Source organism: Rhinolophus ferrumequinum, chromosome 10, assembly GCF_004115265.2.
Source record: "Rhinolophus ferrumequinum isolate MPI-CBG mRhiFer1 chromosome 10, mRhiFer1_v1.p, whole genome shotgun sequence".
Classification (NCBI taxonomy): domain Eukaryota; kingdom Metazoa; phylum Chordata; class Mammalia; order Chiroptera; family Rhinolophidae; genus Rhinolophus; species Rhinolophus ferrumequinum.
This window is the reverse complement of record NC_046293.1, coordinates 51,699,187-51,725,994: the sequence shown is the minus strand read 5'-3', so window position 1 is coordinate 51,725,994 and position 26,808 is coordinate 51,699,187. Positions and strand designations below refer to the sequence as shown.

At 41.3% G+C, this 26,808-nt stretch overlaps 1 protein-coding gene across 2 annotated transcripts in view; it reads left to right on the top strand.

The window, feature by feature from the left end:
* BIN2 (bridging integrator 2) overlaps positions 1-22,671 on the top strand; it is a 30,530-nt gene extending 7,859 nt beyond the window's left edge. Inside the window, exons 3-13 of one of the 2 annotated variants that reach the window (XM_033118378.1) lie at positions 5,408-5,462; positions 5,768-5,862; positions 6,420-6,515; positions 7,792-7,899; positions 8,207-8,292; positions 9,413-9,488; positions 10,337-10,419; positions 17,315-18,062; positions 19,517-19,597; positions 21,323-21,397; positions 22,193-22,671. In XM_033118378.1, coding sequence (XP_032974269.1) covers positions 5,408-5,462; positions 5,768-5,862; positions 6,420-6,515; positions 7,792-7,899; positions 8,207-8,292; positions 9,413-9,488; positions 10,337-10,419; positions 17,315-18,062; positions 19,517-19,597; positions 21,323-21,397; positions 22,193-22,222 — 1,533 coding nt within the window. In that variant the 3' untranslated portion in view covers positions 22,223-22,671. Of the gene's footprint in view, positions 1-5,407; positions 5,463-5,767; positions 5,863-6,419; positions 6,516-7,791; positions 7,900-8,206; positions 8,293-9,412; positions 9,489-10,336; positions 10,420-17,311; positions 18,063-19,516; positions 19,598-21,322; positions 21,398-22,192 lie in introns of both variants that reach the window. The other variant, XM_033118377.1, reaches the window with a different exon arrangement.
* Positions 22,672-26,808: the final 4,137 nt, after the last annotated feature.

Genomic DNA, 26,808 nt, shown 5'->3' with positions numbered 1-26,808 from the left:
CATCTTTTCAGCCTGATCAGTCACCATCCTAGGTATGGTCTGAGGGACCCACATAAATAACAAAGACACTTTTATCACTCAAGAAATCCCGAGGATTTCGGGGTTACTTCCCAGGAACCAGGGCCAAAGACCAGCTAAAATCTTTATTAGTGAGTGTCTGTCCTTACTAATTAACATCAGTCAGTTAATTGAATTATATGGAAAAGAATTCCTTAGAATTATATTAAAAGGTATTAGCTATCATCTAATTCAGTAGTTGACTGTATAGAGAATCATTTGTAAACATTTTTAAATGCAAGGTCTTTGGTAGGAGGGCCTGGGAATCTGTACTTTTAAGCGTGTTTTAATGGAAAATTTCGTATATATACAAAGATAGAAAAACTTGCTTAGTGAATCCATGTGTACCCATCACTCAGCTTTGAATCCTGTTTCATCTTTCTCTCCACCTCGATTATTATGAAGCAAATTCTAGATATCATCATTTTATCTATAAAAATTTCACTATCAATCTCTGAAGATAAGGACTCTTAAAATATTACCACAAAACCATTATCACACCTAAAAATATTTTTCTGTAAAACATTTCCTCATAACCAATCGGAAAGTACATCAAGAAAAAAATGAATTCAATTATGATTTCACACTCTCCACGCTACCAACACTGTTTTATAACCTTACAATTACTTTGTTATGTATGTATATGATCTGTAAATACATCCACTATAAATAAATGTGAGGTTTCCAGAAGTGAGATTATTCCATTCATATGGTTTTATAACTTGCCTTTTTCACTTAACAATATAGTACAGATATCTTTTCAGATATTTCATGTTAAATATCCCACTAAAACATAAGTTTTAGTTATATCTAAAAATATTAACGATAATTTCTCAATAGCATAAAATATCCAGTGTTCACACTCCTCTAATTGTGTCATTTTTTTTTCAGTTTGTTTACATCAGCGGCTTCTTGACATGTTTAAATCTCTTAGAACTAACTAATCTCTAGGCTTCTAACGCCTCCCTTTTGCAGTTTGTTTGTGAATAATACTAGATTGTGTTCCTGCGGTTCACTGCAGCCTAAACTTTGCTGTTGGAATCTCTGTGGTATTGTTGAACATGTTCCTCTGTCTCTTATATTTTCTGAAAATTAATTGTTGATGAGATTCAGATTTTTGTTTTTGTTTCTTTTGGTGGCAAGAATACTTATTATTATAGGTGTTCTATTCTTCTATCTGGAGGCACATAATGTCTGGTTGTCTTCTTTTGTGTGTGGTAGTAACAGCCATAGGTGATCATTAACTAGGGAATCTGTGTTTTACAGTAAGCTTTCTAGGTAATTATGATGTAGCAGCTAGTCTGAGAACAGCATTTGGCAACAACTGATCTCGTCTAACTCCTTTGAGGAGAAATAAGATCTGACTGAGAGAGAAGTGATCTCATCAAGGTAACATAGCATAAAAGTTGCAGAGCTAGGATTCAAACTTAAACCCTGTGCTTTTTTTCCCCAGTTGGTCATGTGCCCTATCCCTCACCCACAATCAGCTTGTAGGTAAACTTTTTATTAACAAATATCACTCCCGAACTTCCCAGCCTGATTTCCAGGCCTTGCCACTTGCATAGGTTCCTTATCAAATTTCCATAGGTAATTTTTCTTTGAGGGCTCTGCTTGCTTCCTCCTTCCACTCTCTCTAGAACATATAGGAAGAATTCTTTTCCTCAACTAGTATTTTAATCTTTTGTTTCTCATAGTGACAGCTGTTTCCAATTCATTGCTCTTAAAATTAAACCTAACAATCTAGCTTCGTCTTTCCCTTCTGGACCTCCTTTAAGTCAAACACTTTCAGCACTTGTTCTGGGTTAGTGAAGCTACTTATTTGTTTTGCTGAATGTTTGGGTTTCTCTGAGTCCATGTTTCTCCAGCAAGTAGGGAATCCCAAGAGAGGGATCTTCTTCTCCATCCTCAGTACCCCAGGTCTTGGGACATAGTGTCTGCCCACCTGAGTGCTTAGGAAAAGCTTCTCGAGTGCGTGGCTCATTAACTGAGGGCTGGGACTGTTTGTATAAGGGATGGGAAGCACTAAGTCACACTCTTTATAGTGCTGCCAAGAGTTTCACAAGGAGTCAGAGCAGCAACGCTAAAAAGATTGAGAGCTAGAAATGGCCTTACCCAGCGTTTATAGATGAGGAAACGAAAGCCAGAGAAGTGGACTAACTTGCTAATTGGTGGTAGAGACAAATTTTTAACTCCCAGACAAGTGGGAACCTCAGAGTGTGAGAGTCACATCTGTCACAAAAGAAGAAATGTGCTGGGATTATTCAGCCTGCAGACGTTTCAGGGAGGACACACAGGTCAGAGAAATAAAATGACACACAGTGCCATCCCACCCCCACTACCACCGCACGCGCACGCGCACGCGCGCACACACACACACTTTATCTCCTCAAAGGAAAGAGCAAGAGCATAAAGGAAGAACTTTGACCAGGAGGCCAGATTCTAAAACACAGAAATGGATTTGGGCTTTTGTGAGGTGCAGCGGAGAGCAGAAGGCATTCACATTTTATGGACTATGGTATAAATCGTACCCCCTAGTTTGGAACAGGGTACGTACAGCCTGTACGATCATACATGGTTGCCTTGATTATTGATCTGATTTTTCCGGCCACATAATATCCAATGGGGTAAAAAATTAAGAATTTTATTTGTAGAAATTATGCAAGATAATGTAATAGCTTTCGTTCCTCAAATAGGTATTTTTGAGACCAAATCTTCACGGTGAAGTAAAAAGTTGAGTCCGGAGGGGCATCCCATTTGGGTACACCCTCTTGTAAGAGAGCTATACTTTCGCTTTAATAAAAATCTTTGCTCCTCTAAAAAAACAAGTTGAGTCCATGTTGTTTTCTTTCAAAAAAGAAACTGAAAGCCTTATTAATTTTTATAATCCCTAAAGCTCTTTAAAACCTTGGTTATCACGTTTTCAAAACTCTCAAACTTATACCTACCTACTATAGCCATATTTATAACATATTATGTACATTTAACATCTTAGAATATTTAAAGTTTTTTGCTGGGAATGAAAAAGCACAGAGGAAGTGAAACATCCTTCTTGGTAATGCTGGGTATTTCTGAATTTTTTAAAATTGACTTAATTTTTCTCCATCATGCACTTTCTCACAGTCACCAGTGACCTCCAGTTACCAAATCCAGTGACTTTTACCGGTTCTTCCTGCATTCTAAGCTCTCTGTAGCATCTGACCCTTCCTTGGTGATTTCTCTGATGCTCTCTTGATCCTCATTTTCTATGACACACTATACACGCCCAGTTCTTTCCCCTCTCTGACATTAGATTCCCTCGAGCCCTGGCATTCAGTCCCTTGAGAAGAACTTTTAACCTGAAGTCTGGTCAAGAGTTTGGACTGGTTTAGAGGTGCGTTCTAGAGGCAAGAAGATAAATGAAATTAGTCCAGTTTTCTTTACTTGACTGAGTAGACCTAGATTTTTTGCTGCTAAAATTAAACAATAATGATCTTTCCCTTAAAGATTTCCACAGATAACAAAAAAGTTTTCAGGTAGAATTTACTGGATTTTCAGTTTTTCTGCTATAAATTTTTTAATACTTTTGGTATGCTCGATAGCCGCTATAGTAATGAACACAAGCAAATAAAACAAGGGAACAAGTTCACAAGTATTGTATAGTGTACTTCCTAATGCATCTTAGCTCAAATCCTCCATCACCTGAACTGGTGTGAGCGTCACTATCCCGACCATAGGCCTGGCCCTGTGGAATACCCTGGAAGTGGGCTGCACTTTCACGCCAGTCCCACACTCCTGAAATCAGGCTCCCAAATGGCAGTGGTCTGGCCTCAAACTTCCTTCTCACCCAACTCCTAAAAGCTGGGGTCCACACAGAGGGAAGAGACCAGAATGGGAAGGGGCTTTAAACAGCACCCTGAGGAAGCCTGTGAAAGAGAAAACTTGGTACAGGACATGTGAAAGAAGTATTCAAACACATGTGCAAAAGAAATGAGATCTACTCTGAAAGCAGACGGCCAGTCTAAGACTAGTGTGCAGAAGTTCTAAGAGTCAGAGCTATTTACACATGAAGTGCAGTCTCAGCAAGAGGTCATGAGTTTCTGGTTGCTGGAGGCATTCAAGAAGCAGAGGCTAACTCAGAGGTCCCGTGTTTTGCTGTGTATAATGCACATTTTTTGGCCCAAATTTGTGAGGGAAAAGTAAGGATGTGCATTATATATGGGTAGTATTAACTCCTTATCTATGTAAATGTTTTTAATTCTTTAATTATGCTTATGAGTTAAAAGTGTAATTCTAGAAATCCGTATGCAAAATAATACCCTGGAATATGGTAATCAGTTTTGTGGAACATACAACGAACTTGCAACGATGAAGAGTTCTTGGCCTTCTAGGATGGGTAAAATTGTAAATTTGTTACCAGTACATAAAATTTTTTATACCTTGTATCTGTTCTTGTGTTTTGTAATTATTTGTTACATAAAATTTCCTGTACCATAATATGTTAAAAAATTGATGCTAAAATTCCTTTATAATACAAAAAACAAGTACCTAAATGTAAACAAATAAAATTTTGAATTAAAAAATTAAAACAAAAGATTTTTTCCCTGAAAGTTTGGGCCAAAAACGTGGGTGCATGTTATTCACAGGAGCTCATTACACGCGGCAAAATACGGTATAACAAAAGTGGTTCATCTGTAGAGTTGAGATTTGAACTTCCAAATCTAAATACCCGTACTCTCCTTACTCTTTTTTACTCTCCTCTCTTCTTCTTTAGCAGGACTCCCAATCTGTGCTTGGGAGTCCTAGCATAAAAAAACATGAATTCAGAGACAGGAGCATAGGTAGAATCAGGTGGGTAGATAGAACTATACATGAGGATGTTGCAGTTGGAACAGGAGAGTCCGTGATGAGGCTCCTTGGAAGAGAAGCGTAAAGCAGGCGACTGATGGAAGGGAAGGGTAAAGCGGGGCGACGCAGAGAACACTGGAGAAGAGAGAAATGACCTGTGATGGTGCAGAGAAGGAAGAGAGTCTGGTGTCTGCAGAAGATGGTAACAGTTTACCCAGAGAGGATGGCTTAAGCCAGAGGGTCACGTAGGACACTTAAATTTCAACAGAGGAACTTGGGTATAGGCTCTTATTCACTGGAAGAGGGAACAAGCAGAGGAAAGGAGACATGCCAGGGCAATGGGAGCAATCTCCCAACTTAAAAATTGCCCCAAAAGAGGCAACTTCTTGGTAAGGAGAGTAAAGGCTAATTGCAACATTTGCAAATGTTTGAAGAAATTCTGCTTTTAAGCTACTTTTATACTTGGACGTCTGGAACATCTTTCCAAATTCTCTCTTTAGTCACCAAAGGCATTTCTCCCTTTCAGACAGAAGGCCTCAAGCTATACAAGGACCTGAAGAACTTCCTTAGTGCAGTCAAAGGTGGGTATTCTAACACAGAAGAATCCAGAAGGCGCTTATGCAGCTAGTTAAGAGGTCTGGGGGATGGAAAAAGAAACAGCCATACTTAGGCTTTTTATCACTTGCCTGCCCCTCACTCCTGGAACTTTGCGGGCCTAGGAAGAGTAACTTTTCCTATCCCAGCCCCAACCAGCTTCCCTCAGTGATAACCCAAACCTTCTGAGTTTGTCCCTCTCAATTGGATCCACTGATGTGCCTGTCACCCATATTTATACCAAAGTACTTTTTAAGAACCTTAATGGTAAAACTGAGTTCTCTCTTTCCAGTGATGCATGAAAGTTCAAAGAAAGTGTCAGAAACCCTGCAGGAGATCTACAGCAGCGAGTGGGACGGGCATGAGGATCTAAAGGCCATTGTAGGGGTAAGTGTCCTGGGCTTTGCAACCCCTCACACCTCACTCCTACCCTCATTTCAGCCTCATCTTAGTTTCTTCATCCAAGCAAATAGGAAAACAAGGGAACCAACTCACATTGCTCATTTGTATAGCCTCCGTCATGGGTGGAAGAGAAAAACTGCAACTATGAAGGTGAAAACAAGTTTGCCCTAATCGGTGGGCTCCTCTGTTTTAGACCCTCTTCCCCTCTTTAAAACCTTATGGAAGTTTTACCTACAGGAAACCTAATTGGTTGTTTTCATGTAATTATTTACTCCCAAACTTCCCTACCCTTCAAGCACGAGAGTCCAAGACTCTGACCGTCTGTTCCTGTTCTTAACCCCTGAATGTATGTTCAGTCTCTTACAGGCAGTTCCTTGGGCAAGGGCTGTTTCTTCATCTGACTCTTTGCCAGAATCCAACATGATATTCTGTATACAGGGCTCCAAAAGGGACATCTGTTTAGGAAGAATCTGAGTATTTCCCTGGTATGCAGGTGTTGAGAAGTGGAGCCCTCACCACTCCGCTCTGCCTCTGTCCCACAGAATAATGATCTCCTTTGGGAAGACTATGAAGAGAAACTAGCTGACCAAGCTTTGAGGACCATGGAAAACTATGTCGCCCAGTTTGGCGAGATTAAGGTACTCGATTTACAGAATCAAGGCGGGGTTATGAGTAGCTCACATAAGTTAAAGACCATGTTGAGTTAAACATGGTAAGTTGAGGTAGAGCTTATGGTTAGGATTGAAGTCGGGTAGAAAAAGGATTAAAGTGGAGGGCTAGAGAAGAGGTTCGAGTAGACGGTTAGAGGCAGTGTGAAGGTTACGTTTAGACTTAGATTTCAGTGAACTATTTGGGCTGGTTTTAAGTTAGATCCAGGTCAGAGCATCCCTTTTAGTTGTGAGAAACAGCTGATGGGACTGGAAGGTGGTTTTTGTGGAGAAGCAGGAATTTAGAGGAGTCATAAGAGTTACCTTCAAAAACTTGAAAGCCTGTTAGGTGAAAGAGGAATTGAGCCTGTTCTAAACTGTTCTAGGAAGCAGAATGAGAATTCATTTATTCTCCTTATCTTATCTCATTCTTAACTTATATTTATTAAACACCTAGTCTATCAGGCACTGATTTTAGATTAACAGGAAGAAATGCAAGGGAGCCTTAAATCTCTAATAGTTAAAGCTTTCCAAAAATGAAATGAGATCAAATATACTATGAGAAGGTGAGTTTCTATTCTCTTTTCAAACAGAAGTCAAATGACTTCTTATCTTGGTTATTGTAGAGAAGCTTCATATATTGCATAGGAAGTTAGACCAGATAATCGCTAAGATCCTTTCAAATTCTGTGATTGAGAGAATGACTCAGAGGTCAATAACATCGTTTACGTCTCCCTGGCATAATTTGTAGTTTGGATTGAGTCAGTTTTCTTTCAGTGCTCATATTTTTTCAGTGCTCAGTGTGCTTTACAGTTTTCAAATTACTTATATTTAGCATTTGATCTTTAAAATAACGCTCTCGGGCAGATAAGGCTACTGAGGCTCCAAAACAGATGGGCCTCGACCTGGGTCACAAGGCTAATAAATGGCAACGCTGGGAGTAAGACCCCAAACTCCTGCCTTTCAATTTCGTAGGATTCTCAAGACCATTTTCCTGGAGGCTGAACCAGTGCATAGTGGGTTCATAGGAAATATTAATATCTAATTCAGGCTGCCATGTGCTCTGTAGGATTGCCCTTACTCTATCTCCTCCTGAGAATTCCCCACTCTTTCCAGATAGGGAGGGAGATCCGTTGGGCATAAAACCCTCTTAGAACGTGAAATGTGATAATAGGACCTAGGACTGTTGCCTCTCTGTTTGGTCCCCTGTTACCTCCATCCTGACCGCGGAAGAGCATCAAGGCCTTCTCTCCTGACTCTGGGTTAGGAAAGAATCTCCAAGCGGGGTCGGAAACTCGTGGATTATGACAGTGCCCGACACCACCTGGAGGCGGTACAGAATGCCAAGAAGAAAGATGAGGCCAAAACTGCCAAGGTAAAAAAAAACAAGCCTAGTAAAACCTTCCTGCCCTCTCTCCCCATGACGGTGGCAGGTGGCGGGGCCACGCTGGGCTTAGGAAACGATCAATTCAACATCCAATATCCTCAAGGAAATTCTCTTTCCTTTGACACTGATACTTTAAGGATAGCCAGAGACTTGAGGCTGGGAAGGGCATGGGTCTGGGGAAGAAGCATGGTTCCAAGTCAGCCTAGTCCCGGAAACAATGCAGAGGATAAAAGAAGCAGCTTCTAGCCTGGGATTCAAGATTGAGGGGAATTGTCCTGTCTCTTTTGCCACCTAGGCAGAGGAAGAGTTCAACAAAGCCCAGGCTGTGTTTGAAGAGCTGAACCAGGAACTGCTAGAGGAGTTGCCTGTTCTTTATAACAGGTAAGGACTGAGATTCAGGAAAGTGCTGGACTCAAGTCACCTCATGAAGAAAGAGCCCTAGTCCAAGAGCGGGATGTAGCCTCCGCCCTGCTACTAACTTGCTATGTGATACTAGGCAAGCTACCTTATCTCGCTAGACCTTGGTTTCTTCATCTGCAATACAGAGATAACCATCCTTGCCCTGCCAGCTTTTCCGGGTGTAAAGACAAGGCACTTCTTGGTTCAAGGCAGATCTTGGCAAGTAAAGTGCTGTCATCATGCAGACTAAGAGTATCTGGTTTCATGCACGAGGGCGTGTTGTTTTAAACGAGCTTGATGTGTGACCATCCAGATTTACACAGATTTACATAAATAAACCATGGGATGATTATTTCCATTAATGAAGATGTCTTTGCTTCACAGTAGGTAAAAGTGTTTAGATGTAAATTTTCGACATTGAAAGAAGAATCTGAGCAGAAATCCTATTTGTGTCCTATGTTCTTTTCACTGTACAAAAAATGCTTCAATGCAGTTGTAGTCAGTATTCCACATTATCACTTAATATTAGTCTCCATATGATGGAGCCTTTTTAATGACTACCCGTATTCTAAAACATTAATTATGCCACTCCTAATTTAAATAGAATTGAAATTTTATAGGGTCTTTACATGTAAACTTCCCCAATTCATTTCCAATAGAATTCCATTGATGTACATACAGCTTCATAGAAGTGCAATATTGCATAACGAAAAGAATAATTGCTTATGATCATAATTATAATTATATGTCCTTGTATTTATATAGCACTTTAAAAATTCTTCAAAACACTTTTGTGTCTCCTTCAATACCTAAAGAGCCTGAATCAGACAACATCACACAACTAGAGATTTGTTACACTTGGGTGTCAGCCTGGACTGGTAGTGTCTCTTTGGCCTTCCTACTCCTGAGGGTCAAGTGTGCGCCTGGCCGGGCTCTAAGCAGTCCACATCCCACACCATCCTGAGTCTTAGGATGTGGGGTGCTTTTCTCCGAAGAGTGTTGGTGATAGCTGGCTTTGGCTTAAGCTGCTACTTTGTATTTCAAGCAAAGACTTCCTTTACCAACCCTAACCTGTATTGTGTGTTGTTTTGCCTCCTGATAGTCGTATTGGCTGTTATGTGACCATCTTCCAAAACATTTCCAACCTCAGGGACGTCTTCTACAGGGAGATGAGCAAGGTAAGGAACAGATGGTCAATGAAGATGCCAGGTGCGTTTTTCTAGTCAATATGTAGGTAGTGCTAACTTACTCCTACATCATCTCATTAAATATCCTTATCAGCACCACAGATCTTTGCCTTTTTCTCTTAATGAAATAATAGCACTTGGTTGATTGTGTTGACTGTATTAAAGCCCATGTGTCAGAGGGCCCTTTTCATCTCCGTTAACAACTGAACATAATAGCATCCAAACTTGAGCTTCAGCTCAATAAAGGAGGTTAGGCCTATGGAGCTGAAATGGGGGTCCAAACTGTGAAATCTCTGTCCTTCATTGCTAGGGAGCAGACAGGGCAGTGTTTAAGCACAAGTCAGTTTCTCAGGTAGTTGGTCCAATCCTGTTGAGTGACAGGCAGTCATAGAACATGATCTCCTGGGGTCCTTTCTCGTCCTGGGATTCCAAGACTCTTTGCTATTACACTATTAATTATATTCACACCCACATCCACCCATGTTCCTCCCCACCGTTACTCTGGCTAAATTATGATTTGCCTGGTTAATATTACAATGAGTTTTCATTCTCTGGACCACCTGAGAGAAGCTAGAACCTCAAACCAAACATCAAACATCACGGACCCAGGCTTAAGAAAGCTGCCAGTCTGATGGAAGAGACAGAACTTAAGAAGGAAGTCCAAGAAGAAGGGGTGGTGGGACAGGATCCTGGACACTAGTGCAAAAGAGATGAGGAAGAATTTTATAGTTAAGGGTGGGGGGGTTTTATTTTGGGGGGCTGTCTGAAAGAGGAGGGAAGGGACGTGCCAGCCTCAGGTGCCATGTGTCTAGTACCCCCTTCTCTCTTGCTGGCTCTAGCTGAACCACAATCTCTACGAGGTGATGAGCAAACTGGAGAAGCAACATTCCAACAAGGTCTTTGTGGTGAAGGGACTATCAAGGTGAGCAACGTCTGAGACTTTCCTGCTTCACTTGCCCTGTGTGTGAATGTGTTCAGCTCCCGTCTCCAGTCCCAAATCCTGGCCTTTCCTTTGTGTTTGTGTACATGATATTGTTTGTTGTTTACATGATGTCCCTATGTAAATTCTTTATCTTTTTATGAAATATTTCAGCTATAACTAAAGGTATAAAGAATAGTACAACAAATAGCCATATACCTGCCACCGAATTTAAGGAAGCAACTATTATATATATAATTGAAGCTGCCGGAGTCCCTTACCCACTCACTTTCTCTTCCTGCCCACCCCCCGTCCCACAAAGGAAATCACTATCTTAAATTCAGTATTTATTATTCCCATGCATGTCTTTTTACTTTTATTATACACATACGTGCACACACAGAAAATATTTTTTTGCATGTTTTTAAACTTTATAAAAATAGAATTATACTGTATGTTTTCTTTTGCAACTGCTTTTGTTCTTAGTATTGTTTGTGAGATTTATTTATCCTTGTTAACTCCATGTTGCTAGCTCTGATCTTTCCTTATCATACTGTTATGGATGATATTGTATGGCTAGTTCACATTTTATTTATCTGGCCTCCTGCTGGTGGACGTTTGGATTGTTTTCCAGCTTTTGCTATTACAAATAATGTTGCAGTGAACACATTTTACATTTGTGTGTGTGTGTGTGACAGTTATCAAGAGCTTCTTTAAGGTGTGTACTGGGAGTGGCATTGCTGAGTCAGAGTCTGTGCAGTTGGGCTTCGTCAGCCTTACTAGATATTGCCATGGCCAAATCATTCTTCAAAGTGATTGTTCCAATTTATAACCCACCAACAGCGAATAAAAGCCCCCATTGCTCCATATTCTTGCTACATGTGACTCTGTCAGACTTCTTAATTTTTCCAAGCTAATGGGTATGAAATGGAATTTTTTGCAGTTTTAATTCACATCTCTACAATTGCTAGTGAGCTTGAACATCTTATCTTGTTATTAGCCATTTAAGATTCCTGTTCTGTGACTCCTGTTTATTCTTTTTTCACATTTTTCATTTGGATTGTTTACCTTTTTTAATAATTGTTTTATTTTTCAATTACAGTTGACATACAATAGTATTAATATATTAGTTTCAGGTGTTCCACATAGTGACTAGACATTTATGTAACTTACAAAGTGATCACCCCAATAAATCTAGTACCCACCGGACACCATATGTAGTTATTACAGTATTATTGACTGTATTCCTTATGCTGTACTTTACATCCCCATGACTATTTTGTAACTGTCAATTTGTATTTCTTAATCTCTTCGCTTTTTTCACCCACGCTCCCAACACTCCCCAGCTGGCAACAATCAAAATGTTCTCTGTATCTATGAGTTTGTTTCTGTTTTGTTTGTTTATTTTGTTCTCTAGATTCCACATATAAGTGAAATCATATGGTATTTGTCTTTCTCTGTCTGATTACTCCACTCAGCACAATACCCTCTAGGTCCATCCATGTTGTTGCAGATGGCAAGATTTCATTCTCTTTTATGACTGAGTAATATTCCATTGTATATATGTATCACCTCTTCTTTATCCATTCATCCATTGATGGACACCCTGGTTGCCTCCATATCTTGGCTATTGTAAATAATGCTGCAATGAACATATGGATGCTTATGTCTTTTCAAATTAGTGTTTTGGATTTCTTCAGATAGATACCCAGAAGTGGGATTACTGGATCCTTCTTTGTCTCTTGTTATATAGCCTTTGTCTTAAAGTCTACTTTCCCTGGTATAAGTATTGCTACCCAGCTTTTTGTTGTTGTTTCCATTTTCATGAAATAGCTTTTTCCATCCCTTTCTCTTCAGTCTGTACGTGTTTTTCAATCCGAAGTGTGTCTCTTATAGACAGCATATGTAAGGGTCTTGTTTTCTTATCCATTCAGCCACTCTATCTTTTGATTGAAGCATTTAATCCATTGAAATTTAAAGTAATTGTTGATAGATACATAGTTATTGCCATTCTATTATTCATATTTTTTATCTTTCTTCTTCTTCTTCTTAAAGAAGTCCTTCTAATATTTCTTGTGATACTGGTTTGGTACTGATGAACTCCTTTAACTTTTTCTTCTCTGGGAAGCTCTTTATCTATCTTTCAATTCTAAATGATAACTTTGCTGGGTAGAGTAATCTTGGTTGTAGGTCCTTGCTTTTCATCACTTTGAATATTTTGTGCCAATCCCTTCTGGTCTGCAAAGCTTCTGTTGAGAAATCAGTCTTATGGGAGCTCCCTTGTAGTAACTAACTGCTTTTCTCTTGCTGCTTTTAAGATTCTCTCTTTGTCTTTAAGCTTTGGCATTTTAATTATGATGTGTCTTGGTGTGGGCCTCTTTAGGTTCATCTTGTTTGGGACTGTGCACTTCCTAAGCTTCTTTGTCTATCTTCTTTGCCAAATTAAGGAAGTTTTCTGTCATCATTTCCTCAAATAGGTTTTCAATTCCTTGCTCTCCCTCTTCTCCTTCTAGTACCCCAATGATGTGAATGGTGGTACACTTGATGTTGTCCCAGAGGCCCCTTAAGCTATCCTCATTTTCTTTGGGTTTTGTTTTCTTTTTGCTCTTCTGATTGGGTATTTTCTGCTACCTTCTAAATCACTGATTTGATACTTCGCTTCATCTAATCTACTGTTAATTCACTCTAATGTATTCTTCATTTCAGTTATTGTATGCTTCATTTCTAACTGTTTCTTTTTTATGCTTACTATCTCCATTTTTGTGTTTCCTATCTCTTTGTTAAAGTTCTCACTGAGTTCATCTACTCTGCCCCTCAGTTCATTGAGCATCCTTATAATCAGTTTCTGGTAGATTGCTTGCCTCCATTTTGTTTAGTTCTTTTTCTGGAACTTTGTTCTATTCTTTCATTTAACACACGTTTTTTTGTCTCTTCATTTTGGCAGCTTCCCTGTGTTTGTTTCTATGTGTTAGGTAAGGGTGCTATGTCTCCTGGTCTTAAAGAATGACCTTGTGTAATGGGTGTCCTGTGGGGCCCAGTGGCACAGTCTCCCTGGTCACCTGAGCCAGATGTTCCAGTTGTGTCCTTTGTGTGGGTTGTGTATGCCTTCCTGTTGTAGTTGAACCTTGGTTTCTGTTTGTACGTCAGTGAAAGGGATTGACCCTTTGGCTGATTGGTTGTGAGGACTGGCTATGACTACAGTGGAGGAGTTGTTATGCAGGGGCTGACCCTATGGAGCAGGATTTGCTTTAGCAGGGATTTGGTACCTGCCCAGTCTTCCCTTTGGGTGTGTCACCCTTTGAGGCAGCCAGATGGTGCTCCAGCTGGGTCTGAAGCCAACCACCAGGTGTGCCAGTCCTGGTGCCTTCTGGAAGGGACCCCACCACAGGCCAAGTTCATCCACAGCCTGTGTCCTGCCTGGGGCCACCTGGCATGAGCCACAAAGCAATCCAAGATGGCAGCCACCAATGCTGGTCTTGGAAGTGCCTGGGATAAGCCAAGCTGCAAACTAAAGCTGGCTACTGCTATTGCCAGCCTTGGGGCTGCTCAGAAAGAGATACAAAACACACCGAGACCAGATGCTGCTTGTTCGGGTTTTGTGAACCTTTGAGAGACTTTTAGGAAAGTCCACAGCATGAGCTAAGACAGGCCATTTGTATGGAAAAGCAGCTTGGGTGGTCCACAAGTTGGGTGAGTTGGGGTCTCAGGAAATCACCAGGACAAATAATGTTAGCCAGGTTTATGGAGACTCAGACATGGTAGCTCCCTGTGTTTGCACATGGGGAGTGTGGAGGGCTCAACAAAGAAATAATGACTTCTGCCAGCACTTCTGTCTGGGTAAACGCTGCCCCTCCAGCCCTTGATCTGAAGCCAGACAACTCAGTTCCTCCGTATACGTCCCTGGCGCCTTTTGAGCTGTTGCCCCAACACTGGAACTCAGAGCAAGTGAGTCTGCCAGTGAGTAAGCCTGTGTGTGGGCCCTTTAAGAGGAGCATCCAGGCCTCCAGCAGCACTCCACTCACTGTTTTTTCACAGGCAGAAGAAGTTGTGGGGACTTTTATTACCAGCACTGGAACCTTGGGCTGGAGAGCCTGGTGTGGGGCTGGGAACCCTCGCTCCTCTGGGGTTACCTCCACAGCTGAGATATCCCTCCCGATTTTTAACCACCACATAAGAGTGTGGGACCAGCCCATTCCTCATCTCCGCCCCTCCCACCAGCCTCGTGGTCATGTGTGTCCTTAGTTGTAGGACTTGTGTTCAACTAGACTTCAGGCAATTCTCAATGATGGTTGTTCTGACTATAGTTTACAGTGGTACCTCGGTTTTCTAACGTAATCCATTCCGGAAGAATGTTCGAGTTCTGAAACATTTGAAAACCAAGGCACGGTTTCCCCATAGAAAGTAATGCAAAATGGATTAATCCGTTCCAGACCTTTAAAATCAACCCCTAAAACTGCAAATTTAGTATGAATTTTACCATCTAATGATACCATAGATCCATAAAATTTACAACGTTCGTAAACTGAAATGTTTGTCAACAGAGACATTCGAAAACCGGGGTACCACTTGTTGTAATTTTGATGCAGTTGTTAGAGGAGGCAAACACAGCATTTACCTACTCCGCCATCTTGATGGGAAAATCTGTTTACCCTTTTTAAAAATTTTTATTTATACGAGGTTTTTGTTTTGGTTTTGGTTTTTGTATATTCTGGATATTGATCCTTTAATAATATGCATTACAAAATCCTTTCTCAATCTGTTATGGTTTCATTTTTCATTTTTTTTCCTGTCTCGTTTTTTTGTTTTTCTTTTTTTTTTTTTTGTGGTACCTATTGCTTTCATACATTCTTTATGCTAGTAAGTGTAAGCAATTCACTGATCCCTCAGAATGTGATCACTTTCTTATTCTGAAGCCTGTGTTTAAGAAATTTGATTAAGTTCCTCCTATGAGTAAGGTTTTAAGCCAAGAGTTAGGGATTCAAAGACATAGGGAGATTTGTCCTTTCCCTGAAGTGATTTACAAAAAGTTAGAAGGACAGAAAATGTGCCTAAGAGGAGACAAGGAACGACATAAACTTGCACATACAAAGTGCCTAATGAGACCAGTAGGAAATCCAGAAAGGTAACTAATTGCCAATGTGTGGATGATCAAGGAAGGCTTTAAGGAGACGGAGAGCCTGAGCTTGGAACTTGAAGGAAGAATAGGGCTCACATCTCTTGCTTGTACTACTCATTTAGCAATTAGTTACAGACTATGAAAAAGAATCACTAAAGGGCCTATGTAGATTTCCTTTGTGAATTCCCTTTTGTTCCAAAAACTCTGTTTCTCCTCTTTGCAATATTGAAAACCAGAATTCTCTCTAATGTCCATTCATCTGAAACTTACCGTTACTAACTCCAAGATGTCCCAGAACCTTGTAGGGAAATCTGGTGTTTTCTTGCTATGTCCTGGGCCTTCTAAACATACCGACCCCTAGAATGCTAGTGCTAGAAAGAACCTTATATCACTCAGCTTAAGTCACATCAGAAACTCTCACAGGGCAGGAACTAAGTTTCTGTCTTTCTCTTCCTATCCCTATCTCCCATGCTTGTGCCCAGGACACAACACATAGTTGGTCCCTGTCAAGAAAATATTTGTGGGTTGCTTAATCAGCTGGTGGACCATGAGTACCTAGGAGGCACTTAAGGAGATGAGTAGGATTCAAGCTGATGTTGGCTGTAGGGGCACTCAGCGCAGTATCCAGCATACTCCATAAACGTTATAGTCAATTTTTGTTATTCATGGTAGTTATGTTCTATAAAGTATATATTAGTGAATACTGAACCATTGTTCCTAGGGAAATACAGGGTTAGGTTTTTGTGAGGCCCTGGTCCCAACATTTGCATCAGCCAATCAGTACATAACCTTGTCTTCTGTGTGTTTCTGTTTCAAGACACCTCATTAAATATATACAGAGGGTGCCAAAAAAAAAAAATGATTACACGTTTTAAGAAAGGAAAACTGTATTAAAATTGTAATAGTCAATATATACCGATAACAAAAGATGAATACACGTCACGTTTGACTTCTGCAATTACAAGAGGTGCTCAAAGTGGTTACCATCAGCGTCCAGACACTTCTGATTATGGTGAACTACTGCTTGAGCAGCACTGATCAAAGTGTCCACTTGTATACATTTTTTTGGCACCCTCAGTATATTGTTAATTCATGAATACTGAACTCACAGTCAACAGTGCTATAACTCAAGCCTGAACAGAGCTTATGTAAACATATTTTCTCTGTAAAGCACATCACAGTCTTTAGACAGTACTTTAGCCTTTGGAGGCCATTTTAAACAGCAAAATCACTAACCAAAAAGCACAACAATGTAAAAAACATGGCAAAAGGACACATTTAAGTATGGGAGCTGAACCAAGAGGGCAGAGGAATTCCTTGTTAGACCTCAGCTGGAAAAGTGCTGTCAAGCGCTGATTTTTCACAACTTGTACATGTCCATGAATGGCCATGAAAGCATCTCAAGTATTGGTTTTGGGTTACAAGTAAATTTAGGGAGTAGGTGAATTTGCAAATACAGAATCAACTCTATATCACCCATGAATCTTTCTCCCCAGAGAAAATATTTTGTTAGTATTTTGCTGTCACTTTCCACTCTCTTTTTCTTTGTATGTTTTTACATAATTGAGATTGTGATGTGGATAAAATTTTATAGCCTTTTTTCACTACACTTTATAATGTAAGCATTATTGCAAATTATATAGAATCGTTTTAAACTGCTTTATTCTGTTTTATTATTCTATGCAGGCATCATTATTTTGGGGTGTTTAAAATACCCAATAAAACTTGCAGGTTTCAGTTCTTGTAAATCTGAATACCCTTCCTTTTTTTTGGCCACAGCAGACGCTCCTTAGTCATCTCTTCCCCAGTTCAAACATCTTCAGTCTCCAGCCCTCTTACCTCACCTACTAGTCCCTCTGTACCTCCCTTGAAGAGTGCGAGGGATTCCATCTCAGTAAGTGAAGAAGAGCTGACATCTGATCCAACCCAGGGAGAAGACAAATCTGAAATTAAAGAAGAGCCCTTCAAAGACAAGGAAATGGAGGAGGAAGAAGCTGAAGCAAGCTCCTCTGAGGAGGAAGAGCCTCAGCCAGCCTGCAATGGCCCCACCCAGGCCCTGTCCTCTCCCACCGTTGAGGGTGGCGAGTCCCAGGAGGAAGCTGCCCCTAGCTCCCCAGCTCCATCACCAGACAGAGCTCTGATCCCTTCAGAGCAGCCTTCATCTCTCCCAGAAGTAGTCCTCCGAACCCGAACCTCAAGTGAAGGGTCTGAACAACAAAAGAAGAGAGCCTCTCTCCAGAGGACCTCAGCACCCCCTAATAGGCCTCCTCCACCCAGAGCTACTCCCAGCCGTAGGACCTCCTCAGGGAACACACCCTCCAGCCCTGCAGCCTCTGACCAGGGTTCACCCACCAGCTCCAGGGCCTCCTTGGGAGCTGGGACTCCAAGTCCTAGGGCCTCCTCGGACGTCTTTTTTGATGCACAGCCACCAGAGAAGCCAGTAAGAACTTCTGAGTCCCGAGAAAAAGAAAACACTGACAATGTGAACCCAGAAGAACTTTGTACTTCCCCCGCCTCGATGGTCCCTGAGGTGAGAGTGCATCTGATTGAGTCTTTGTTCTCTTTTAAACCTTCACGTAGATCATCTTTACTATAGTCAGGTAACAGTTGATCAGTTTTTGTGTCATTATATTATAGTCTCAAGGATACTCCTTGTCATCTTTTTAGTTCTGGAGATTCACATTTTCATAGCAACTAATTTAGTGACCTATGCTCAGGGTAATTGACTTCTGAAAAGGGCTTATCTCTAATATCATTATGAGCAGATTCCTACTAATTTCTTCTCTTTCTTTTCTTTTCTTTTTTTTTTGTGTGTCAAGTTCTGGGAGTTCTAATATAAAGCACGTACAACTGGCATCCTGAGCTTTACCTTTTTTAATAGGGGGAGGGGAGGAGGGTCTTGCTTCAGTTTGTCATACTTGTAACTATGGTAAATAGACCCCAAGCACAAGGGCATTAGCAAATTTCCAAGGTATATCTCCTATGATGAGAGAGAGCTAGAATAAGGAACTCACAGAGGGAGGAAAGCAAAAGAGATGGTCTTTTGAAAGATTGAGAATATGAATGAGAAAAGAATTGTGTTAAAATAGAGACACGGAACCCCTAGAGAGCAACCAGTTCTGTGAAGGATCTGGAAATCAAGTCATATTCTATTCAAATTACATGGAAAGGCTATCATAGAGAGATTTGACTTGTTCTATGAGAACTAGGCCTTATGTGTAAAGATTTTTTAAAGTACATTTTAGATCAATACAAGAGGAACTTTCAGCAATTAGCTCTGTTAAAATAATGATATATAAACATTTTTTTAAATATAGGGGAAAGGGGACACAAGGGGCTTTCAAAAACCGAAATGGGGCAGGCCACCTTGAGAAATAGTTCTCCTTCCTTGATGTTAAAAGCTAAGGATATATGATCACCTGTCAGGTGCATTGTAGAGATTAGGGTGAGACATCTGACTAGATGGCACCAAGAATCATTCATTCATTCCACAATTACTTACTGAGCCCCTGTTATGTACCAGGTACTTTTCTAGAAGCTGGAGTATTACAGTGAACAAAACACAAAATTGTCTACCTTCCTGCATCTTACACTAGTGGGGGACAGGGAAAGATAGACAAGGAACAGAATAACTAAATAAAATTACAATTAGTGGTGATTAGAGATATGGAAGAGAAATTAAGTAGAGGAAGGCAACAGGGAATGGGGGCTGAATTGCAATTTCAAACAGAGTGGCCGGAGAAGGTGACATTAGAGCAATGAAGGAGGCCAGGGCATGAGTCATGTGGGTATCTGGGAGTATGCGATGTCTGGTACCCCTCAGCTCACATCACCCTACTTCTGCCATGTCTAACTGGAGGTTGACCATGCTCCCTTGGGGGCCTCCTGCTATCTGAGAGGAGTTAACATGGACAGAGGGTACCAGGGTGGCATCCAGGCTGTGAAGGTACGGGACTGGCCTACATTGTTCACTTTAATCCACAGGTGTTTTCAGAGTCTGGCTATGTGAGGAAGATGGAAGAGGATGAAGAGAACAAAAAGCTTACCTCGGATGACTCCCCTGAGGTACTAAAGTCTAAGTCATCACCGTTATTATGCCCTGAGTCATAATTCCCATGAGGTACTGAAGGGCCTAACAGAGCAAGATACAAAACTTTCCCTTGGCTGGTGTCTAGTCTGAGGTAGCCATGCTGATTAGGGAGAGGTGCAGGGCTTGTGGGTAGTGAACAAGCACAGGGTAAATGTGGGATTTTTTTTTTTAATGGGGTGACAATTGTTAGTAAAATTACGTAGATTTCAGGTGTACAATTCTGTATCACATCATCTATAAATTACATTGTGTGTTCACCACCCAGAGTCAGTTCTCCTTCCATCACCATATATTTGATCCCCCTTACCCTCATCTCCCTAAATGTGGGATTTTTGAGTAGGTAAAGTGTACTTACTTTTCTGCACTGGAAAGAGTAACTCAACAGTGGAAAATCCAAAATGAATCTAAATTTGACTTTGTAACACATGATTTTAGTATGGAGACAGCAATAGAGTAAACTTCTGTTTGGCTCTGGTGAATAATAAAACAAATTTGCATTCTTGGAGTAATCTTATTGAAGGGGAGATTATGGGGGCCAAGATGCTGTCTGACTATTTGAGGAACAGGCTGGTAATGCTGTTCTCCTTGGGAAAGACGTACAAGACACAACCTTTTTCCCCCTGAGGCCACCTCCTTATATTTGAGATTTATAGTGTTTTCTCACTCCCAGCCTCTCCTCTGGATTGCTTTGGTCACTGGCTAAGGAGACAAATTTTCCCTATGGAATTAAACAATCAGAGCATCTTAGAATCTAGCCTATCACTGTCACCAAAGCCTATGTCCTACAAGACATGTTTACTTCCCTTGCAGATGCCTCATAAATCATATTTTCTCTCAAGCAGAATTATGGACATATCACATATAAAAATAGGTAAATAAAAAGATGACTGTGAGAAAATCTGTTCTTGCTTAGCATTTGAATTACCTGAGTGAGAATTATAACTTTCTGGAAGGTGGTATTACCTTTGAGGTAATTCATGACCTGGAATCAGAGGAAGGAGCAAGAAGAAGGAAAATTTCCTCCCAGGAGAAATCACAGAATTTCAACTGGCTGACACACTGATAGAAATTGGTTCTATTTTCAAAGGGTAAATTTTACAGTGTATGAATTAAATTTCAATTAAAAAAATAAATTCATTCTAAAGCATAGAGTGCCAAGGTCTTCCCCTGGCTTAGCAGTTCCTAGACAGGGCTTTCCACACCTTGGGTTCCCATCGCGGAACCTAGAACTTTTCCCAGAGAAATCATTATACCACTTGCCTCTCCTAATTGCCATAGGTTAGGATCATCTAAGTGTGAGAGTTGCAGTGCATTCTTGAGGAGGGTTAGTCTAAAAGTGGTAGGTGGTAGTTTTAAGACCTATATTTATACCCTCACAGACTCCCACATAGATATACATAAAGATGCATGTCACACAAATCACACAGTATCTGATCATGGAAATAACTCTGGGGTCCAAAGATCTGATTTCCTGCCCCAGCAAGTCATTTCACTGTTGAATCTTGGTTTCTTGATCTGTGAAGGAGGATGACAGTAAAGCCTTCCCTGACATCTTCAGGCCGTAGTGAAAAACATTGTGTGTTGGCCCTTTGCATTGTCTGTGACCTTTATATAGAGAGTGTAAGGCACACAAGACCCTTCTAAGCTGAAGGCTGGGAAGGTTGAGCCACCTCTCACTGGCAGAACTCTTCCTTTTGTAGAGCCAAGGCCTCCAGCTTCACATCTCTGCGGTTCCAGAAGAGAGTAACGTCACAGCACCCGAGCCTCAAGAAGAGGTAAGGAGGCTGGATACACAGAGAACAGGTTGGGTGGCAGGATTGGGCATTGGGGATGGACAGAAGTTTGGCCACAGGCTGGAATCTTCACCATGGGCTACAAGGAGGACCCAGCAGTGAAAAATACCCTTAGGGCAAAATCAAGCATGTGGGGAGCCAGAGGAACCAATGGTAAACTGGGACTTTTTGGGTTTTTGGTGCCCACTTCCCAACACTTGGCTTTGAACTTCGTGACCTCTCACCATAGCCCTATCTCCTAAGTATTTATCTAGTTTCATCTGAACTTATTTCAAAAAGGAGTTAGGATGTACAAAAGGTCTATAAAATGGTAAACACGTACACACATATAGCAAAATAACTCAGAAGTATATTAGGGAAACTGCCATAAAATGGAACCATGAGTTAGGCAAGTACAAAAATGCATTCTAGGAAATAAACTTACCAAGGATGGATCCCAAAATTGGTTCCAGACTTTCTAAACACCCAAAAGAGAAAATTCTGATCAGTTCACCCAATTTATGATGCCATTCCTTGAGAGAACACCACCTCCTGCTACTAAGATGAAAAAGAAGTTTCTCCTGTGAATGCTCATAAAGAGATGGTGAAGGATGTAAAGAACCTTCTGCAACAAGTCTTTACAATAATCCCAAATCCAGTTTCACATCGCCTCCCTCTTCAGAGGCCAGTGCATTGCAAGAAATATACGTTGATAGAAGCAAATTGAGTTTTTAACCCTCCTTGAGTAGTTGGTGGGAGGGCAGGAGAGCGTCTAACGCGTTCATGTTTACTTTCCAGGCATCTACAATGCGAAGTGCAGAACGCTGAAGCAGAACGGCCAACACCTCCCCCCGCAGACACATCTTAGAGAAACTCCTCAGCTAGAGGGTACATAGGTCAGAGGGACTTAAGTACGATCCAGCATTCATTTCTAGGCTCTGAAACAACATGGATGCTAGTGGTCCCTAAAGACCCAGCATTAATGGAGGCTGAGGAGCAGACTTAGGGCAGGGAGGGGGACAGGCTTGGGGGAAGAGATTGTTCGACTCAGGGAATATTTAATTCAGGTTGTAGCATTGTTAGAATAATGAGACTTGACATATTAATTAAAGTAGGGCTAACATGACTATAAAAAGCAAAAGCAACTATAGACACAGACACATATATAACCACACCTCCTCAGAGACTAGAAAACAAATCTTTGATTTACCACTCATTTTACAAGACTTAAAGGCAAAAGAACATATTTTCAGGTTGTTAAATAAAGTATTATTCTACGTATGGATTCTTTATTTGACACAGGGAGTTGTCCCAGCCCAGCACACTGCTCTCCACTTGGGCAAGGTTCTTGAGTCCATCCCAGGTTCAGAAAGCGTTGGTCACATTCCTGACCTCCAGCTCACCCTACCTCCTGGCCTAACTCTGTAGTGATGCCTCAATCTAGATGCTATACTACATCCCCGCCCTCCACCTTTGGTTAATAAGCAATTACCCTTGGAAAGGGGTTACACTTTAGAGCTGCATCTAATGTTTATAATCTCGTCCTTGGTGTAAGTAAGGATCTGAGCAGGATGGAAGAAGAAATGGAACTCCAAGTGAAGGGAAAGGATACGAAGTATAATATAATGAAAATGGCATGGGATTAGGAATCAGAAGTCCTGGATTCAAGTCCTATCATTTGCTTCTGTGAAAACATTAAAAAACTAAATTTGAAGTCCTACCATCCTGATAAACACACATGCAAAAGTTCATCCATCTTTGCTTTTGTTTCTAAGGGGGATGGACGATGTCACCTTTTTGTTCAGTCATTCATCAAGCATTTATTGAGCACCTGTTCTGTGCCAAGCACTGTACTAGGTACTAAAGAAACAATGATGAGGGAAAATAGTTAAGAACTTTATAGAGAGAGAATACTGAGCAGGGAGACAATGGGCAGGATTTAACAATGGATTAGAAGAGGACACATGATGAAGACCCAAGTTTTAAGAAACTATCCTGGGTTAGGCTTGCGAGACTAGAATTTGATGGTGCCATTCCCAGAAATGGTGACTATAGGAGGAAGTGCATTGTATGTAGGTCCTCTGGTTGCAAGCAACAAATTAAGCAATAAAGGATGTTAGGCAGCTCACGGAACTGAAAGAACAACCAGGCTGCAGGTGTCTGTAACAGGAATGTGTGGCTTGTCCCTCTAGGCAGCTGTCATTGAAAGACTCAACTTGAGCCACCTTCTGCCATCATGTCCTTTCCAGATCCAGATTCCCTGGAGAAAGAATCTCGCCCAGTTTGGGGGGAGGCATGTTAGTGTCTCCAATGACAGGAAGACCAGTGGTGGGGGTGGTAGTAAGAGGGTAGGTACAAGGAAACTTTTGAGGTGATAGAAATGTTCTTAATTTTGGTTGTGGTGCTAGTTTCATGGGTGTATACATGTGTCAAAACTGATCAAAGTATACACTTTATGTGCAGTTTACTGGGTATCCTATTCCAAATATTGGACTCAAGGAGTTTGAGAGCTTGCAGGACTTTTCCAGTAGATATGTCCATTAGGGAACTGGAAATACGTGTTTGTATTTAGAAGTCATTTTTCTAAGATCTAATCCTCTTAATCTTTTATTTAAAAACCTCCAGAGGCTCTCTACTGCTGTGATGGAGAGGAGGTCGCATGCCCACCTCTAAAAGGCCTACTGCCTGTATATTAAGACCTCTTCGGGAAGGCATCCCAGTCCCTTGGAATCACTGCTGAGAATGATACTCCAAGGGTATTGAAAGGGAGGGGAAAATACTGGGAATATAGGCCCCTAGCTTTCCAAGGCCCTCCGTGATCTGCTTGGAAGGCCCCACACAAATCATCTGGCAAAACCTAGTTCAAGCCTTTTCTCTGCCACTTTCACTGACCCTCATCTCCTAGGAAACTGATCCTCTTTGGGGAGCGTGCCAGAGAGGGCTTCCAGGGCTTATGGAACAGTGGGGAAGACAAGTACCCAAGATAACTGCTACAGCAGAGGCACAATTGAAGTGGAAAATTTTACTAAATTGTGAGATTGACACTTCATTTGCTTATCTAGGGTAGGCAGTCCCAGCGAGGAACCAAATTGTTTGTCCCGATTTACAAAATAGTAAAGTTGTCCAGAAGAAAGGCTAGGACTTCACGACTGCCATCTTGGCAGCAGCACCAGAAGGGGCTAAATCAAGCCAGTAAAATTGGGCGGAGATGAATATCTCGTATCCCTTGTCCTGAGGCCCCTGGAGGTCTGCTGACAAATGCATGGCTGCTTCAGTTTCTGACGTTTAGCATTTAATCCTTGGAGAACACAGGTAGGTCACCACCACGTGGTTTCTTCATCTGCTATCTGTAGGATTAATTGTGAGAACATCACCCAGTACCTGCCTGCCAGGAATTTGAAGGACAATATTAACAGACTAGATAAGAAACCCAGAGTACACTAGAAACATCCAGGATGTCTAGGATAAACCAAAAAGAGTACACACACTGCTTAAAATAATTGCTATTTTATGCTAAACTGGTGCTGAGCATGTGCATATTGGATCCTATTTTCCTGCATGTTTACACTTTTAAAATGAATGGTATGTGCCTACAGGGATAAAGTCATGTACCAGCAAACCTTTTAAGCTTACATTTTAAAGAGAAATAAAAAGATGCTTGTGAGAGATTATTAACCATTAAATTGTGAAAGTAACACAGCCTCTCAGAGTCTGTGGTTCTAACATTTTCAATACATGATGGAATATGCTATGGGAGACTAACCCAGATACAAGAAAAATCTCAACCTTTCCTGGAATCCATGGTCAACTTGTCAATAAATGCGAACAATTGTCCCCCTGTGGAATTAAACCCTTAGTATTTGAATTTCCTTTTCTCTTGAATATTCTTTTGTCTGAGGACTGACCAGGCTGACCTTTTTATTAACTTATATATGTCTTGTCTATGAGTTACTTTCTTTGTCTTTCTTGGTTGGAGTGGTGGTTTTTCGGAACGTGGCTTTCTTCTTCACTGATCACTGCTATGCCTTTAAAATACATAAAATTAATTTCATCAACTTACTCTGTTTTTTCCTCTGGCTTTTACCAACCAAATACGTAACATCTTTAGGAATGAAAGCAACTACTCTTGCTTATTTTATGTCTTTGCTTTTTTTCCTCACACTATGCCTCTACTCTCTGGAGTCTATTCCAGTCTTTGTTCCCCAAATGAACATTCACAGTCTCTGTCTCTCTGTTGATCTATATAAGTACTGATTTCCCAAACCAAGAGAACTCTTCACAGGAATAAGAAATAAGCGCGGGGAAGCCGGTTAGCTGAGGTGGTTAGAGTGCCCTGCTCTCAACAACAAGGTTGCTGGTTTGATCCCCACATGGGCCACTGTGAGCTGTGCCCTCCACAACTAGGTTAAAACTTCTACTTGACTTGGAGCTGATGAGCCCTGGAAAAAAACACTTAAAATAAATGAAAGTTTAAAAAATAATAAAATAAGCACGGAAGTCCATTATCACTGGGATGGAAGGCAGAATAACCACAAGAGTTCTAACCCTAAGGAAGCCTTAGGGTTACCAGGCTGCAGGTGTCTGTTGATGAAACTGGGACCCAGTGGGACCGCTGCTAGTTTGCATTTATTGAGCTAGTGTTTACTGAGCACTTACTATGTGCCAAGTAACGTTCTAATGCTGTAGAAGAATTAACTCATTCCATCCCCACAGTAACTCTGTGAGACAACTATTGCCCCAGAAAGAGAAATGAAACAGAAGTTGCCCACGATCACACAGCACAACGGATTCCAGAGTCTGTGTGTATACTATCACAACCTTAGTCAGAGTTCGTCATTAATTTGGGAACATTTCCTCCTGCGAAGACGTGATTCAAGACGTGGCTAAAATATGGCATTGATGAATAGTTAAATCGAGGTGCTTACCATGTGCTAGCACCGTGGGTATGAAACGGCCTTACAGGCATTAGCACTTCCAGTCGCCCATTTCAGGGATGAGGGAACACATTTTACAGATGTTAACTGGCCCACACAGCTAACAAGCTGCGGAGCTGGGACTGTTTGAATCCAAAGTCCACGCGGCTCCACTACCTCAGAGGAATGTGGGACAAGGAAGATCCGGATGGGGCGCCGCTCCTCTCCCCACTTCACACCTCCGTTTCCCGACCTGCGGTGCCGAATAAGTTACCTTATGCTCCAAGTTTCTGGACACAGACCTACTTACGTAAATGCTATGCAAACGCCAGTAAATATAACTTTCCACACTTGTTGAAAATTCAAATAACGTGGACGGCGAGGCAAGCGGACGGATGCCATTTAGCCCAGGGTCAGATCCCATGCCCTCCGGAACCTCAGGGCGAGGGAGGAAGAGGCTCCGGATGGAGAGTAAAGTGACAATCGGAGAAGGAAAAGCAG